Raw genomic sequence first — 19,631 nt, 5'->3', positions numbered from 1 at the left:
GGTAGTAAACATGCACATATATCTCTCAGAATTGATTTAATTTCAATTAAGTTCCTTTTTTACTGCTTTTGCTAAAAAGATGGATGACCTAGGTTTATAGTGATATGCAAATTTACCTGTAGGTTAATTTCTTCCTGACCTCTTTGTGTTTTTATGATATCATTACCTCTTGTACGTGTGTGTGTATATCTCCACACACAGTGGAGTAATGAGGAAATGAGAAAGGATACTACACAAGGTACTTACTGAAGTTTCTAAAAAAATTGTGATTCCTGAAATGTGTACAACTGTGTCAGCTCAAGAGGCAGCTGGGTTATGTGGGACTCTACACAGACATTCTCTCACTGCAGTTACTCTGAGCATTATGAGAAAACTCAGTGATGGAGATTAGGATTTGAGCCACAGGGAAGGCATGGTATGCCACACTTTGTGCTAAATATTAGGCCAAATGCAGATGCCCTTGTTCAGAAAAATCTGTTTGTCTGCACTGACTGTAGAATGTCAAGCATTTGTTTAGCGGTTTGTTGGTCACACTTATACAGGATTAGTGATATATTCATTAGCCAGACTGCTCCACTTTATTGCTCTGATGGGTTTCCATTATCCTTTCTGTTAGCCTTTGAGCTCAACTTTCCTTACATTACACATCACCACTTTTTTTCTCGACAAAAGACTGGCACAGACTTAGCAGAATTCACCAGTCATTTCCTAACACAATTCCATCTGAGCTGAGCCTGTCTTTTCCTAGCACAATACTTGATGAACTCCCCCAAGATTTTTACTACCAAGTCTACTGTGACAGCCCTGACTGCATAGACTAAAATGGCTCTGGGCCACATGTTTCTAACAACCTGCAACAATATGGTCATGAACAAAGGAGGCTGATGATGAAGTGAGCAAGATTCTCCATCCCTCTTATCTATAAGAATTGTGCTTTTCAGGACTCCAAGCAATTCTGGGTTGATTTTACAGGGAAGCTGACCCTGAAGCAATCGGGTTGTGCTTCTCTGGTATTTCAGAGTGTGACATTTTTTATCAGCATTAGGTGAAGACAGAAATTAAAATATAATGTAACATAGGTCCAGAGGCCTAGGGTTCACAGTATTCACAGAGGGTACACTGAGAGCCTTGCCAAGGTTAAGCTGCATTTCAATGGATAGGTACGTTAATTTGCCAAATGTTGATGCTTCTTTTCTGACAGCTTAAACATAGTTTACTGCAGATGCTTCTTGCCTTAAAACAATGAGATAACTATTGTCTCATGGGCTTAGGGATACCAAGAAGTCTATCATTTCTACCTATAGCAAAGACTATGCAGGCAATGCAAGAAAGGTTGCAGTCACTGATGACAGCTCTCTGCTACTGCAGGCAGCCACCTCACCTAATCTCTTGCAGAATCTGAACATATCTGCACTAGTTTAATCCAGGAGGGAGATAATTTTCTTTACAGTAGCTCCTGTGGTGTTGTTTTTGGATTTGTGACCAAACCAGTACAACATAGGGATGTTTTTGTTATTGATCAGCAGTGCTTACATGGTCAAGGCCTTTTCTGCTTCTCACATCATCATGTGAAGGAGGAAGGTGAGATATTCAGTGATGGCATTTGTCTTCCCAAGCAGTCTTTACACATGATGGAGCCCTGCTTTCCTGGGGATAGCTGAAGGCCTGCTTGCCCACGGGAAGTGGTGAATGCATTCCCTACTTTGCTTTGCTCAAGCATGCAGCTTTTGCTTTAGCTGATAAACTGCCTCTATCTCAACCCACAAGATTTCGGACTTTTCCATGTCTCTCTTTCACCCCAGTGAGAGGCTGTGAGCAAACTGCTGTGTTGAATTTAACAGCCTGCTTAGGAAGAATTTGCCTGTTCTTCCCCCCTACTCTTATCTAAAAGCTATTCCAGATTGGCACTGTTAATTGAAAATGTTACAAAGTACACAGTTGCATCATCCATTTATAGACCTGTTTTCCATGACTCTGTTAAATCTTTTCCTGAATCCCTGTCTGCTTGCACAGCCTCCTTTGGCAGCCAGTTCCAAAAGTTCACTAGTGTAAAGTAGTACATTTTCTCCACCTGTTTAAATCAGGTCTTACCCCAGATAGCAGGTTGGTACCAGCTTTTGGCATCTTTGCTCTGCTTGTGTGCACTGTGCAATGGTGTTCTCTTGCATGTGAACTTCCCATCTTTTTTTTCCTCTGGCAAAAGACAAGAAGTGGTTCTGTGTGTATGTAACAACAATACCCCTGTTCCTCCTGAGCAGGTTATTCCACTGCCCTTAAGGGCAAACCAGAAATCGGGCCAGCAAGGAAATTATGTTCACATTATGTAACAAATCACTAAATCACAGAATGGTTGGGATTGGAAGGGGCCTCCAGAGATCATCTAGTCTGACCCCCTTCATAATCTTCTAGAAAGGCATGAGTTAATAGTTTTAAAAGATCTTTTTCTTTAAAAAAACTCCATGTTTACAAACAATAATAATATGGTTTAAGATTATAGAGGAGTCACTGATAACAAAGCAACAGAACCTGGAGGTTTGCCAATACATCCTTCAGCTGTATCAATATAATTTATACTGAATTTTTATGTATTTATACAAGGTCATAAGTGATTTGCAAGCATCAGAAGTGGAAACTGAAATTAGGTAAGAATCATGAGGAGGTAAGTGCTATAAATTTTCAAAGTAAATCACTAGAAGGTTCTTAAGGAAGTTGAGTAAGTTAAGAAAGTTAAGTAAAGGCAGGTTGAGTTAGTAGGCTAAAAAACCAAGTACACAATTTTCTTCATTGTACAACTAAATGAAAGATATAACTAGAGATATAATCATCAGTGTGTCCATTTCCTCCTACAAACTTGAGCTATTTCAGTCACACATTGTTATGTTTGTCACCTATAAATAAGTGCTCCATATATAAATTCTCTCAGTTAGAAGACAGAATCAGCATAGTGTGCATAGTAAAATACAAGATTAGCGCATGCATTCAAAAAATACATAACTTATTTAGCAACTGAAGCTGAAATACTACTGTGATAATGAAAGCAAAAAGAAGATAATGTTTTGCCTACATATTGATTCCTTATAATATATATTTCATCATGTTTTGCAGATGACAAGAGCAAAACTGACATTGAGTCAGAGAAGAAACAGACCCTGAATTTTACTAAGAACTGCAGTTTGTTCAGTCTGCTTATCCACGGAAAGTGAACCCACTCATAATCCACCACAAAACTGTTGAATTTTTGTAGGAAACAAAACCAGCTGCCAGAAAGACAAGAAAATGTTTCCAGATGCTATTCTTTTTCCTATTTACTGAGGGGTTTTTTGTTTGGTTGGATTTTTTTGTGAAGTTGTTTCTTTTCTATTGATTTATTTCATCTCATGATAGGCAAAAAAATGTCAACAAATAAACATATTTTGAATCACAGAATTTTCTTAACTTCTCTCAGTATTTCTTTCAAAATACTGAAAATATTAGGCCTGTAATTTTACAAGGACTTTATAGCCAATCATATCATTGCATCATTTTGCAACTAAATGAAATCCGATGATTTGCAACTAAATGAATCCCAAATTTCAGGAAATGCACATAAGTCAAAACCAGCACATCACTTGACAAATTTTAGTAAAAAATACCTGGAAGATCCCAGTACTATGAAGCCTAACCCCTTCAGCTTGGACAGCATATTGGATATACAAGAGCTAAAAAGTTATTCCTTACCTATTTCCTATAAATGAAAGAAGAAATAAGAATCTGAGGCATGCACTAGTAGTGTGCTGTAACTTTCAATGCCTTTACTTCAGACTTTTCCATCCTCTCTATAACTAGAGTGCTCTTCCATGGCAACAGGAGAGAAGGCCAATTCTACAAAACGTTGTTAGAAATACCTGATTTATTCAGCAACAGCTGGCTTAAATCGAATGTTCCAGTCTTTGAAAGGGTACCTGTTGTCCTTACCACATTACATCATGACAGTGGTCAAACTCAGGCACAGGGTCTTCAAAGGAATTCCGGGATGTCCATCCTTGGAGGTTCTGACCTCAAATGGACACAGTCCTCAGCCAGTTTGATTCCACCATCCCTGAGCATCAGGTTGGACTACAAGATCTCAGGAGGCCACTCCCAGGCTGAATTACTCTATGATCTGATGAGTGTAGATGAGTATAGTGCAAGAGCTAAGCACCCTCAAAGAGTCTCCAAAATTATTTGTCTTTAGGAAAAGTATTTAATAAGCTTTTGCTGCCAAGCTCGGTTTCTTCAATGATTTTCTCAGTTCTTTATCTTAGAGTTAAGCAGGTCAATGTCTACCTTCATTCCAAACATTATTTTGCTTTTTTTCATCTTTCAGAACAGAAGATGACATTTTTTCCTGTTTATTATTTAGGTTTGTTCTGCTTCACAATCATCACATATAATTTAACACTTAATAATAACAGTGATAATAATAAGGTAATAATCAATCTTCCTGAGCTTTCTGTTCACATTTTTCATCTCCTATCTGCTCTCTTGATTCAAGAGATTTACATCAGTTGATGTTATTTATGTTGTTGGCTTTTAAAGGTCCTTAAAGGAATATATCATTTTTCTGTTTTTAATGTCAGGGATTAAAAATTTCTTTTTCTGGGCTTTGGTCTTTTTTCTTGAATGAAATGACAGAAAAACATAAGATCAGTTTTAAGAGCATTATTTGTAAGTGTTCTGTGCAAATCAGGAGTTTGGTTTTGATTCCAGAGTCCTAGGAAATCCTTTAAACACTTCTAACACAATATTGTTTCAGGAATAAGTATCTTAGATTTAACATAAGATACTTGAATTCAGTCTCTTTTCCAAAATGTTTTAACTCAACAGATGAACTCTTGACCATTAAATGTTATTATGACATATTTTGTCATACCTAGCAAATAACTGGTTTTAGACATGAGATTACATGTTTAGTCATAGCATTTTAAACATTTCTCTTTCATAGAAATAATAGCTACAAATCCATTTGTGCTTTTACAGAAGCAGGAAAAAATTTTTGCATGATAGATATAGGTTTTTATACTTACTGTATTTTTTTCATCACATTGCCTAACAGCAGATTTTAGTTTATTAATTTTATATTTACCTGCTTGCTTGAAAATGTTTCAAAAATTTGTTTTTTCATTTTTCTTTGCTTTCTCTTTATTAATTTATATAAATAAATATACACTCAGATACTTCCATAAAGGCAAGTGCATAATTTAAACAACAGACCTAAGTCATAACTCAAGGAAGATTTTGCTTCCCTAATCTACAATTAATGTAATCTTGTAATCAACTTCAACTTGACCAAAAGCTGAGCAAAAGATATTAATTGTGATAAAGGAATACACATCATTAACTGTCCTGAGATATTGGTTTAGATAGAATAATTTCTTCCTAGTAAATCACTTCTTTTTCAGCAAAATATGAAAAAAAAAAAAGCCATCTAAATTCCATCAGGAAACTGGCTCATATAGACACACTTGTACTGTGAAGAATCCATGTAGCATTTTAATTTCAATTTAAAGACTGTTGAAAAAAAACTTGAGATAAGAATTCAACAGATTACCTTAGACCTGGTTTATTACATCTCCATTGCATACTCAGACAGCTCTTAGAAACTTTGCAGGATCTCCAGGGACTGTGTTTCCTATATGTAACAATTATCATAAGTATAGTGTTTTGCATGTGAACAGGAGGCAGGGGAAAGAAAAATAGAAAGAAAAATAGAGGAGGGGGGGTGAGGGTTGGGGGAGGCAAAGAGAGTTGCAGCTGGGACAAAATATCTAGCCATAATTAATTACAGACAAGTAGTAATTTTGAATTCTTAGGGCAATCCAGGAGGGAAACATGAATGGTAACTAAGATAAACCCACACCTAGCCCATGATATTAAAACAATTTATAGAATTTAAGCTTTTTCTACAAGGCTAACTACAGGGGAAAAAAAAAGTAAAAGCAGTCTCCCATTTCTCTAGGTGAGCAGAACCATTGCTTTTTTCCTCAATTTCCACACTTTATGAAAGGTTACATGATTGCTTTGAGTGTTTTTCACAGACAGTGTAAGTCATCTTCCTTTTTACAGTAAAATAATACATTATGTATGTAACAATCATTCCCAGGCAAACACAATGCTGCAGGTGAGTCTTGCCTATTTTTCTGTTTCTTTATCAGGCCTTTTGCAGTGGTAAGAATCTGCTGGGCAAAATGAGAAAAAGACAAGGAAAAATTCTTCCTTCAAATGTTGAGGTTTAGCAACTACCTCAGTGATGAACTGACAGGATGTTTTGATCAATTACTCTGAAGACTATATTCCAAACAAGTCTGAGACCTGATACAAATGATGTACCTTAAGGGCTTCTTGAGTTCTCTCTTCCCCAAGACCCCTCACTCTCCCCCCCATATGACTATTTCCATTCTTCTCCTTATATCTATGTATCTATATATATCTCCTGGTACACCAAAGAACAAACAGTGAAAACAGATATATCTTTTGTTTACACTGCAGGCTTAACACCTTCAGCTTGATGGACTCCCTTGTGATTGTTTCAGCTAAAATATGACTGCTAATAGTAATAACAGCCAAGCATGTGCTGCAGGCTTCATCTACCCTATAACACAGGTTGTCATATATTTCATATGTCTTTACATCTGACTGCACTGATTCAGAAATAAAAAAGTCAGGGAAGTCCTACAATTTAAGAAGAAAATACTTCTCTTCAAGACTTAAGCAGAGCCAGGTACTGAGTGAAAGACATCAGGCTGGTCAGCATTGGGGTGATTTCATCTTCATGGCATGGCACTGAGGGCAGAGTCATTAGTCTTTAAGTTAGCCCATAAATAAAAGGTAGAAGAGGAGAAAGTAATAGGCAGCTGAAAGTTCTGCAGTGCACAGTGCTCAATGTACTCTGCCCTTACCTGACAAGCTGTGTCAGTAAGGTCATTTGCTTTAAAGCTAAGACTACAAGCTTTTCATTCAGACTAAAAAGTCTGCATCTTTCTATGCAAAATATAGTTGACATATTTGTTCTTGCTCACTTTATTTGTCACTCACACTAATCATGAAGTTTAATAACGAAAAGAATACAAATGTGCTGGGAATTATATTCAGATCATCTGCATGGTAAAATTAAAAGTCACGTATCTGCCTTTTCACCTGCTAATCCATAAACCTCTCAGAAATTTCTTAGACTATCCTGAGAAAGATAGGACACTTCTAATAACAGCAAGAATATGCCAGAGAGTAATAATTACAAATACCTAATTGTGATAGATTTTTTTTCAGTGCCACTGTTGAATGATTCTCTAACTTTAAAAGACCTGGATGACACCATCTGTCTGTGACTAGTTGGAACTGAAGTCAGGAAAACCTGAACAGCAGCACTCAGAAGTGAGGTTGTCAGCAGGATGAACACTCACTTTTTGTCTCCCAATTAGAGAACACAAGGATAACGTCCTGTCATCACTCTCCCCTTTAAGTTCATTCATTATTGCTAGCACTGAGAAATGAATGAATCTGAAGTCAAATGGGAATCATCCTCATCCTTAAGAGGTTGTTAGAGCTTGACCATTTTCACATTTACAGCAAGGTAAAAGACTCTGCTCATGATGTATGAGGCATTACAGAATCCTGTTTCCTCATTCTTAGTTTTGTATTGATTGCAGGAAGAAAAATCATTGTAACTGCACAATAAGTACACAGGATTGCATACATAACACTGAGTAAGAAGGGGTATTTTAACAAAGAAAAGGCAGGTTGCCAAAGAGTTATTTTGCCCGCATTTTCCCGTGTTTTCAGATTTGGAGAAAGTTAAGACTTTGTTCCTCACATGTCTGTTCACTGCCGTTAGCCACAAGCCTTAAGGGAAATGTTTTCTTTACTCCCAGTGAGTAGCATGATAGCTGAAGTCCAAGGAGGATCAGCTTTCTATAAACAAGGCCTGAATCAAGTCCTGAAGGTGAATAATACAGAAGAGAAAACAGAGAAAACACAAGTAAAATGGGAAAGTTTCATGATTCATTGAACCTTGAAACTTCTAAACCCCTTAATCTGTATTGGTTCGGGCTGGAAATCTGTCAGTTCCTGTGAGCTACATACCATGGCTGTTGTCAGTACTTGCGCGGAACATCTCTAAAAGAGAAAGAGCAATCTATATGACCCTATGTTTGTCTGGATCCTGGACTAGAGCTGCCAGCTCATTAGAAATACAACACAAGCATTAGGGGCAACTCCAGACAGCAGGTATTGTCCTTCAAAGTCCACATAAAAGCAATAGCCTGAAAACTTACTGTGCAAGAGATGCTATGCCCTTCATCTGCCCTTGGATTGAATTTTAAATCACTCAAATCAGTCTTACATACACATTTATGGTAGTGAATGCACAGCACTGAGGAAAAAAACAGTCTTTTTTTGTTTGTAGACAGCCTTGCTTAATAAAACCCTGGATTTTGGCTAAAGTCCTGTGGTGGTACTAAGGCACAAGTAAAGGAGAATTTGAAAGCTGCTACTCAGCACATCTGTAGCATGGCCAAGTGTTCCATTTCAAAATTTCCATCTCTCAAACTTTTAATCTGTTGTTTTCAGTAACAAAATCATTCAGCCTTTTCTTGTGGAAGAAATAAAGAACAGGAATGCATAATGGACAAACACAAGGTACATACAGTTTCTATAAACAAAAACATTGAACAAGTTATAAAAACAAGAGGACGGAATGCATTTAAGGAAGATTTCACATTTTTCAGCATGCAAACTCTGTTTCAATATTGCACACCAGCTACATCTGATGAGTACAGCTGAGAAACACAGGACAGACAGCAGCCTATTTAATAGCCAGTCACTTGACCCTTTCCCTATTGGAGTAGTTTTAATGGTCAAATTGTAACTAGAAGGAATGAACTTCATGGCTTCTGGCTATCTGCTTGCCTGTTGGTGAAAGTTCCAACTCAAATCTATCACTCATGTGGAAAAAAGTACTACCAGCTGTATTAAATCTAATATTTCCTAAGGTTTGAATGCTTGACTTTCTGTCTTTAGTGTCTCTCTTTATGCAAATTTTATTCTGTGCCATTACATACTGTCAAAGTGCTAAATTTTGATTGACTGGAAATATATTAACATTAGGTGTCAATGTCAATGTACAAAGGAACTCTGCAAGGTAACCCTAAAAAATCTACAAAAGCCTGTCTGAATTTCTAAGAGTACAAGGAAAACAACCATCTGAAGGAGTGCAATTTGTCGGCTAAGTTTCCCTGCCTTCGTCAACCAAACGAATTCATTCCTTAAGCATAACTAAAAAATAAGTTTTGATATTTCAACTTTTATTTGACTAAGGAGATGTAATTACTGCACAAAATTACTAATAGTGTTTTCTTGTCTGTCATTTCAAAGCTGGCCTTTAAGTCCTGCAAAAATGTTGAATTACAGTTTTCAAAGTGGAGTGGCCTAATTCTACAGTTTTCGCAATTTCTAGGAAATTGTGATTCATTATCTGATAAAGATGTGAAGCAAAACAGCAGCACATCACAAATCTCACTAGATAATTTTCTGATCTATCTAGTTTTATTGGAAATTTTTTGTTTGTATGTGTATATCTCTCTATAGGATGTTTCTACTCACGCATGTTTCTCAAGATTACTTTTATGGTCCCTCAAGTTCTTTTAGGTATATTCAAATTTTATCCCTTTTACCTATTTAAGATTTCTTTACATAATGCTAGAAATAGTAATTAAATTTAAACAAAATTTAGCCACAAATTTAGCCAATGACAAGTTCTCAGTTTGGTTTTGGTTTTTGTTTTTCACAGAGAATGTGTAGCCTAGTCACTTCTGATCATGCAACACCTCTGTGGAAACTCCAGTTGCTGCCTAGCTGGGAAAGTAATGGAAAAAAAAAACATCCAAAGACATTGTTAGCAGCTTGTAATGAAGGACAGGAGAAGCCAGTGTCTTCTAACTATCCAGCTCTCTCTGCATCAGCAATTCTGTTACTGAGAGTGCACAAGGTTTAAAGGACAGAAGGATTTTCAAAAGTGCCTAAGGGAGCCAGGAACTGAAATATCAATGATTTTGATGGTAATTATTACATACTAAACTTAAGCCTTGATGTCTTCCTATAGGTCCAGGAGACTTTAATATCCTGTTAAATCTGGCTACAAATGACCTACCTGTCAATGCCACAGCTTCAGGCCGGCATTTCAACATCCACCTGTCACTCAAAAAACTCATGTCATTCTGAGCTCTGTTTAGTCATTTTTCCCCATGACTTGAAACTTTCTTTTGAAACTCCCTTTGTAGGAGAAGAGTTGTGAAGGGAAGAGGGATGCATCCTGCAGAGTGTTCTGTAAAACACCTCACAAAAATAAAGCAATTTGGCAGGCTCTGGAGAAAAAAACTTGAACGTCCAAAATGTGAGATTATAAATAAGGCTCCCTCCACTGATTTTCTCTATTTGTCCAAAGCACTTTTACCAGCAAATACTGCTCAAACTCTTTTGATCATCACCAAATAGTTCTTGAAAGATTAGCCACCACACTAGTAGTCAGCAATGAAGTCCATGACTGACTTTGTAACCTGGTGCATCCACATCAGGAAGTACTAAATGAAAAACCTTCTTATGTCACCTTTTCTGAGTAAATCCTTGAACAGCATCGTATTATGAGTCTTCTGACTTATTGCAGCTGTTGTGTAATAAAAAGCAAGCAGCCTGTGGTGTAGAAACTTTGGCCAATCTGAGTGTTTAACTGACTCTAGGGTCAAATGAGAGTAGGAATCAAAATTTCTTTGCAGAGCTTTACATTTGTTACTTAATTAGTGCAGTATGCCTATCTCTACAATGCTAGTCATTTTTGTAACAGAGCTGCCTAATTTGTAATAATAATGTTTTTATTCAAATAAGATCGTTTTTCAAAAAGTCTTACATTTTACCTAATGTTAAAAATTTGATTGTAATTTTGTTTAACAGCAACCCAGAAAACTTCTTGCTACTTATAACAGCTACCTTTATTCTCTCAAGATTGAGGCAATCTGACTTTAAATGTCAACCACACTCACTTTTAAAAATTATCTTTATTAGCATGGAAAACTAACCTTTTTTATATAATCTGATCCATTTAATTCTGAATTAATTTCATTTTGGTCACAAATCATGGATAATTTGGGACTAAGGATCATTTCAGTGAGATTACTGTGGGTGAAGCTCTTCCACCTGTGTTTTTGTTTCTTTATCATGACAAACACGATTACCTAATATTTACATTGAAGCAACAGCTTGAGTTCTGTTAAGAATCAGGTTGTGTTTTAGACTGTCCAAATACACATAAATCTGAATTCCATATTTCATATTCCCTGCCAATACCTACCATTTGGCTTATCTACCATTCAGACATGATAATCAACACATTAGGCACATGCTGAATAGTTCTATAACAATTATATTCAGATAGACAAGGTGTAATGTGAAATTTTAAAAATCAGTAGAAAAACCATTCAGATGTAAGGTTTACCAAGCCCATGGTATACAGTAATCCCTGGGAAAAGTTATATTGTAAGTAAGTCCACAATTAACACAGTTGGTTCCGTACTTACACAGAATTACTCACATACTTGGTTTAAAAAAAAAAAAGCAAAAACCAAACACAAAATTTTGGAAAAAAAAGCATTTCAGACTGCTTAAAGAGCTTAAATTAGTCCCCTGTGTCTACCACCACAATCCTTGACTGGTCACTGATTATTATTTATTCTGGAGGGGGTCAGCATAATTCAGTATAGGATGAAGAAAATACTCATTTAGTGTATCATTGCCCACTCTCCAAATTTACTCTCATGCTTCAATATGTGGATCCCATTTTATATCTAATGTGTTACTTCAAATCTTTCTATAAAGACTGCGTTTCCTCATTGGATTTTTTATAGTGCTCATTAGTACAGCAGATGATTGCTTCATAAATCTACCTATCTTTGCAATACCTCCAGGAGGGAGTATCTGCCATAATTTGCATTCTACAGATTGGATGTTGAGGCCGAAAGATGTTACTGTTGAAAACACTCACACTTAGTGCTCAATATGAGATGCCTAAAGACTGTTTTGTTTTTTTTTTCTTTGAATGACTGCATTAGATACATTCAGAGAGTGATCCCTTATTCTGGTTGCAGTTGTGCAGTTGGTATTTTCACAAAGTGGACTTCTGGGTTTCCATTAGATACCCAGAAAATTAGGATCAGACTAATGACTGTTCTGGGAAGATATGGTTTATGAAACTGAGGAAGCATCATGCAGGAATGTGGTTCCAGAGGCAGGGTTAGAATCCAGTTCTCCAAGGAAGCATTCTCCTGCTTTTGCTATGAAATCATTCATCAAACTGTAATTTCTTTCTTCATTTCTAACACAGTTTCTAACTTCTACAATAAAAATTCTACTTACACTACATCATTCTGATTCAGTCTGACCCATTCTTCAGTGGCTCCCCAATTTCCTCTAAAAATCTCTTTCCTGAATCTTGCTCTTCTTCTTCTTCACCTTTCACTCTCACAATTTCTAGAGTCTTCTTTTCCTATTTTACTTCCTTACATTTTCTAATATAGTTATTGCTCTGGCTACTGCCTTCTCCCCACTGTATCTCACCCCTGCAACCACCCAAAAAACCCCAAAACAGTTTTTCCCACACTGCCTGGCAGGAGCAGAACATCATTGTGGGTGTACCACTGTGGGAACCCAGAATACAGAGAATATTTCTCTGCCTGTTTGGAAGGGTTCTACCCTCCTGGATAACACTGTTTTTGACTTTCATCCATAGAGAAAATTGCCTACCCTCTGGGAAGAATTAGAATGTACAATGGTGTGAACTAGGTGATAGATTGTCACAGGGTGAAAAATTTAGAGTTTTTGGGTTTATTAGTATAGTAAGTAGATAAAAGCAAAAAACATCAAAATGGAGGATTGTTTTTGTTCTCCAGACCTTCTTCTTCTTCTTCATCTACTCCATATTCTGCAGTAGAAGTGGTCCGGGATGATTGGATAGAGAATTCCGCAGTTCCTGCCTGCATGACTAGATGATTTATTAGACATTGGTAGAAAAGTGAAAATATCCTGCTTTTTAAGTTTTCATTGGGTAATTTACCTTTAAAAAGGCTGTGCGATCTTGATAATTCAGCCTTTGGTGCATTGTCTGCTCATGCTATGTCTGGGTCACGTCAGTGGCTTGTACTTTTCTGATGAGACTTAATAAACAACTACAGAAGAAAGAGAAAGCCAAAAGCTCCATTCATCTCTGACTCCTGGCAAAGACTCTAAAAAGTCTCCCCCATCAGGAGAGATACAATTAAGGTGTGGACTGCATCATACCACAACCAAATGCAGTGTTCCCAGCTGTGGACAAGATATGCAATTACTGCAAAAGTCCCACCTGGACTCTCAGCCACAGTTTGGCGTTTACTCAGCCCTTCTGTTTTAGGGGACTGTAAATTCTCCTAAAATAAGTTGTGCTGGTTAGCTATGGTGGCAAGCTGCTTTGTTAATATATGAACTGAGACTTGTCTGCTCATCATAAACTCTTGCATATTCTGTGGTCCAAACCAGGAGCTGTTTTGCTGTCACCAGAATTGAGCACAAATGTGTTGGAGGCCTCAGTTGAATTCTGCCTCCGATGACTGAAGTCATCAAGGTCTCCTATCCTCTGGAGCTCACTTGCTTTTTAGGTATTGATGAACCTGGCTAGATAAAATTCTTAACCAAATAACTCCCAAGCCCAAAAGGTATGACTATGGAAAGGACTGGATTCTGCCAAAACCAAACTGAAAAAATGAATCTTGAACAAAATGTCCTTAAAGACTATAATAAAGCTTTCATTTCTTCCTGTGATTTACACACGTCACAGCTTAAAATATAATATCCAATGGTTGAATTGCTTTTCATAAAACGTCCTGTAATAAATAGTAGTTGTCCTGAAAAAATTCTGATACTTATCTACAGAAATGCTGTAAAAATATATTCCTGTATGAAGTTCTGAGTAAACAGTTGTGTATCTTTTATGACAACAAGCCTATTTTAGATCTAAATCTAATAACCATATGAATCTATTTATTAGTAGAATCCACATAATCTCAGTGTATATAGGGGGCACAGAGGTTACAGAAAAAGATTATTGAGTGCATGCTGCTTATCAAATTATCATCTGTGACTCTTAGAGGATCTTCAAGAAGAGATCAAAAGCCAGTGCCATTTTCTCCACACATTTCCCTTGGTGTAAAAGAGAACAGTTAACATATGGTACAGACCCCTATTATTCATGGATAGGCATCCAGTGGCTCAGGCAATGAAAACTGTAAGTGCTCCTAATTCTACCATTATTGTAATTATTATTACAATATCTTCCTTTTATTGTTACTGTTTTGACACAGAATCAAACTTACCTCCCTTCTGCCATACTGCTCTAGTGCCTATGATTGCGTTGGAGTCATCGGACTTTATATTCCTCATTCTCTCTGTATAATTCTCTCTCTGAAGTTTGGCAGCATGTGTGATTGCCTTGTCTCTAAAACTGACTCCTCTGTGTCTGTGGTGTACCATAGTCCATCCATTATCATAGCTAACAGCATACCAGCCTAACAATGTCAAAGCTGAGGGTAGCAATGTCTGTGGCAATATTTGATTTTCCACATCCTAATCTACAATTTTTGCAGGGCCTGGAATGTTTCCTTTATTATTCTATTTTTGTATTTTTCATACTTCATTTTGCAGATCACAGCAAACAGGGTCCTGCTGCTACCTGGAGTGATCCTCATAAGCTGGAGAAGTGGGTTCACAGAAATATCATGAAGTTCAACAGTGAGGAGTGTAAAGCCTTGCACCTAGGGAAACCAGTGTATGCTGGGAGCCACCCAGCTGGGAAGTAACTTGGCAGAAAAGGCTCTGAGAGTTCCAGTGGACACCAAGCTGAATATGAGCCAGCAATGTGCACTTGAGGCCAAGCAGGCCAATGCTATCCTGGGGTGCATTAGGCAAAGTATGGCCAGCAGGTCGAGGGAGGCCATCCTTCTCCTCTGCTCTGCACTAGTGAGGCCACATTTGGAGTGTTAGGTCCAGTTCTGAGGTCTCCAGTACAAGAGAGGGATGGAATTACTGGGTGGAGTCCAATGAAGAGCCACTAAGATGATAGAGGGACTGGGGCATCTTTCCTACGAAAAGAAGCTGAGGCAGCTGGGACTGTTCAGCCTGGAGAGGAGAAGGTTCCCAGGGATCTCATCAATGTCTAAAAATACCTAATGGGAGGGTGCAAAGAGGATGGAGTCAGATTCTTTCCATTGGTGCCCAGTGCCAGGACCAGAGACAATGCACACAGGGAAGCTGCAGAATCTCCATCCTTGGATATACTAAAAAACTGCTGAGACAATGTCCTGGGCAACTGTTTCTAGGTGACCCCCCTTGGACAGATGGGTTGAACTAGAAGAACTCTGAGGTCCCTTTCATCCACAAATATTCTGTGATTCTGTGGTTCTGTGATTCTTCCTACTCTTTTTTTTTTTCTTTCTTTTTTAGCCTCTGACATACCACTACAGTTCTGTAGCTCTACATTCATTAATAGCTGTAGAATTTCTCAATTAACCCCAAATGGTTTATGAGCCATTATTGACTCAACTACCCATGGGTTGCTGTTAATGGGAGAACTGTTCATAAAAGTATGGTTTCAATATGTCACTGAACATTGTATACCATGTAAAATATAATCCTGCCTGTCATGACAAAAGAGACAGAAATGATTAAGGTTCACAAAGAAAGTGCTGTAAGACCACAGAGAGGGTCTCACTTGAAATGATGATGAGCTTTACACACTCTGTTCATGTTTGTGGGGAATATCAGAGATGCGAGTTTATTTATTTTTTCTGCCTAATTAATTATCTCATGCAAAGCCCAGTAGCTTCCTCTGAAATACAAAGCCTTGTTCCATAATAAGTGTGGAGTCTAGTTCTTAACATATTTTTCTCATGAAAGATGGATAATGAGAATTGGAGGCACTAGATGAGTGATTTCAATACATATCACTCACATTCAAATGCAGCAGCAATACTCTAAAAAGGAGAAATTCTGGGAAAAAACATGACGTTGCAGAGATAAAATTAATTCTGTATTGCAATATAACTGGATCTGATGGAGACAAAGTTGCGTAGGTGGCCAAAATGCTGGCCTTTCCTATGAGGATTTGCTTTTGCAATTTTAGCATTCTTTTCCATAGCTCAGTGGGCTTGAAAACGTAAATATAATCCTTATATTTGACAGTCACAGATACCATGAATAAAGTGGAAATCAAAGCATGGGTCGACATGTTGCAGGAGGGATCACAAATATAATATTTTTGCCTTTGTTCTTTGATAAGAAAGGAAATATAGAAAAAAAGTATATTCAAAGTCATGGCGGTGTTGTATAAGTTAAGAGATTTGGTCATTCTCTTCCTTCCTTCTTGTAAAGCACTCACCATTGCTTATAATCAGCATCACAGTTGCAGTAGTACTTGGGATCAGTACAGTTGCGCTCGATGCCGCAGGCACATTTTTGAATGCCAGGTCCTGATCCGCCCCAATAGTAGTGCTTCTCATTGGCTTTTCCAACCCACCAGGTATATGGATTCCCTTCTGCAAGGAATGAAAATGCAAGGTTATGATGCATCGAAGAGGTAGAGCTCCATAATGCATTCACTGAGCTCAGATGTTTAATATGCAAATGCTAACAACGCATAACTGGAGCCATCCCACATTGCTGGCAAACAGATGAATTCATTATTACTAAAGGTATTCAAAAGACTCTGCCAGGTAAACAGAACACATTTTCTTTTCTGTATTCACACAATGTATAATGACTGAAATTAATTATTTTTTTATCTTATATGCTCTTCGTTTAGCTTTTTTAATTGTATTCTGTATAATGAGAATATGTGGGCAGACTCCATAATTACTTTCAATTCAGTTCAAACCATATAGTAAGATATCAGATGGATTATTTCAATATTTGACCTTGAATGCTGCACAGAAAGATGTGTTTATTTTCTCTTATTTATTTATTTATTTATTTATTTTTTTAAACGACAGCTTTTAATTGAAAATTATTCTGTCTTCACTGGAAAACAAACGTTCATCATGCTCTCTGCAGCTGGTGCTAAACAAAGCGTAAAGAGATACTATCAAACTCCAAAAGCATCTTAACCATTTAAAAATAAGCAATTTTTTTTTTAATGTAATCCTTTACCAGAGGTGCTCTGAACTTAGATGTAATCATATTTCTTCACATTGGGTTTGCAACTTAATATCTTCATATACTGCTCTGAGCTTATTGCTAATCCTTTTGGACCAACTAAGCCCATATATGTAAATAAATAAATAAATGAATAAATAATCAACCCTCCTCCACTCTTATTTCTAATTTGAAAAAAATGCCCTTACTGGAAAATTATTTTTTTATTCCTCTGCTTCAGCAAGACACTCAAATATGAACTTAACATCAAACACAAGTGAATAACTTAATCAGTATCAATGTACTTAGTGATTTTTGACATTGAAAAATAATGACTGACCTCAGTCTATAAACATGTTTTTTTTTTTAAAATGTCTCTTTTCCCTCATCTGATCTGCTGCTGGAAATTTTATGTTAAATGAAATTAAGCTATGGAATTCATTTATTTATAAATTTCACCAGTAAAATCCTACATAATAGACATTCTACTTCCATAATTTTCTGTTTGCACATCTCACACATCCCCCCAGAACTACAGGCATAATCCTTAAAATAGCCATTTCACAATTAGATTTGATCATCTGGACCATAAAGCTACTTATTTCAGACAGAAGTTGAAAGTAATTCACACCAAACTCTAAAGAAAATTAAATTCCAGAGATGAAGAGAACAACCAAACATATGTTTAAAGAATACCTAAACCCCAAAATGCACATCTCTCTGATGTATTTGAATTGTTAAACATCATATAAGATAACAAAAATACAGTAATGTGAAAAATTCGTGGCGGCTGAAGGTTTTTATTAGATGTTGCTGTGTTGCACAGTACGGCCATTCAGCTCTAGTGCTAATGCAATGGGCGTGGTAATCGTGTGACTTTATTCTAGACTCTAAATTGGTCATTTTAGCTTCTGTGACTCAATTATCACTAAGTGCTGCAAGTTAGAAGAATGTGCCATGTGAATGCTGCAGCAGCATTCCCAACCTAAGCAATGAAATCTAGCAATTCTGACAGTACATAGCCCTGGATTACAAAAGATTCTTTAATAAGCATTTAAAGGTAAATGTTATCTTTCCACAGAGAATGACAGAATCGCTTTTATTAATACAGGATCCGACTACAGAATTAATGATATTTGAGACTCCTATTTTATGGGGTTTTTCCATCCCATCTTTGAAGTTAGTTTTTATGCTGTGGCACCAATGCTGCCATTTTGACTGTTACTCAAAATTCTCTTTGTTTACATCCTTTCTGTCAAGCGAAGAATTGCATGATTCAGTCAGCAAGTAATTTGCTGGGAAGCAAGACTGTTAATTAAAGCACCAGGAAAAAAAATTACTTAGGGTTGTCAAAAAGTGGATCAAAAATTCAGAAACAGGTAGAATGACTAAAGCAGACGATAGTGACGGCAGAATTACAGACTACAGTGATGGCTGTCACAGGCCACTATGGCAGACACAAATGGGGCATGTTTGAACTCATTTAAATGACAATTGATGTACAGTTTTAAACCATGAGCGTATCCTAGCATAGGCAGAGCTGTTTTTCACATCTATTGTTTTTAGTGTGCATATATGCTGGCTAGGCCCCATTTGGACCCATGCTTCTTCATTCTGAAGAAAAGACCTACCCTCAGGCCTTGGAACACACATTTAGGAAGAGACTAATGTGCGTGTTTAAAATTTCCAGAAAGGTCAAGAACATAATATATGATTTTAAGGGTTTTGCATTCAGCACATATTCTCCTAGACATCCCCACAAGCAACAATCACAGCACTGCCTTGTGAACACCACCCAAGACTCCGATTGCCTGGCATATTATGCTAAGGCTTGTAACAGAGGAGATCTTGATTAGCTGGCATCCACGCAGTAGGGCAGACTTCCCATTGGGACATAACCCCAGGTACAGGAATAAGAAGAGCCCCACACCAGATCGTTCTCCACCACAATGGCCATATAAGAGATACTGGAGCTCCTTTATGTTCTATGGTTAATAAAAGCAAAAGGTGTGGAGACACAGTTATGTCCCATCTGCTCTGTGCCAGTCAAATCAAATGGAAACAACCCTTTTCAGTCTTCCTGCCTCATATCAGCCAAGAAAAAGATGAGCAGCATTTTGGCTAAAGTTCATATGCTTCAAATTGGGAATGCTATGCAGTAATATTGCAGACACTGCTATGACTGACAAAGAGTAAAACCCTGCAAATGGAGAGATTAAAAAAACAACAGAAAAGAAAGGCTAGAAAGGAGAAGGATGTATCATCCAGGAAAAAAAAATTAGAAATAGGACCCCTGTTCCCCTCTCTCAATTCATGCTCTTTTATACGTCTATAGCCTCCTTTTGAGAATGTAAATCTTTCTACTCCAGAGACCTTTGCTTTTTTTTTCTGCTTTGGAAGGTTTCGGAAAAGGC

At 37.2% G+C, this 19,631-nt stretch overlaps 1 protein-coding gene across 1 annotated transcript in view; it reads right to left on the bottom strand.

Annotated features, from left to right (window-relative positions):
• CNTNAP2 (contactin associated protein 2) overlaps positions 1–19,631 on the bottom strand; it is a 1,035,266-nt gene that overhangs the window by 176,230 nt on the left and 839,405 nt on the right. The window contains exon 14 of the mRNA XM_042044203.1: positions 16,466–16,622. Within this exon, the coding sequence (XP_041900137.1) occupies positions 16,466–16,622 (157 nt within the window). The remainder of the gene's footprint in view (positions 1–16,465; positions 16,623–19,631) is intronic.

Source organism: Corvus kubaryi, unplaced genomic scaffold (assembly GCF_017639235.1).
Source record: "Corvus kubaryi isolate FWS band 111438036 unplaced genomic scaffold, C.kubaryi_AGA036_p1.0 37398, whole genome shotgun sequence".
NCBI lineage: Eukaryota > Metazoa > Chordata > Aves > Passeriformes > Corvidae > Corvus > Corvus kubaryi.
The sequence above is the reverse complement of the archived record's forward strand: the minus strand, read 5'-3'. Positions and strand labels throughout refer to the sequence as shown.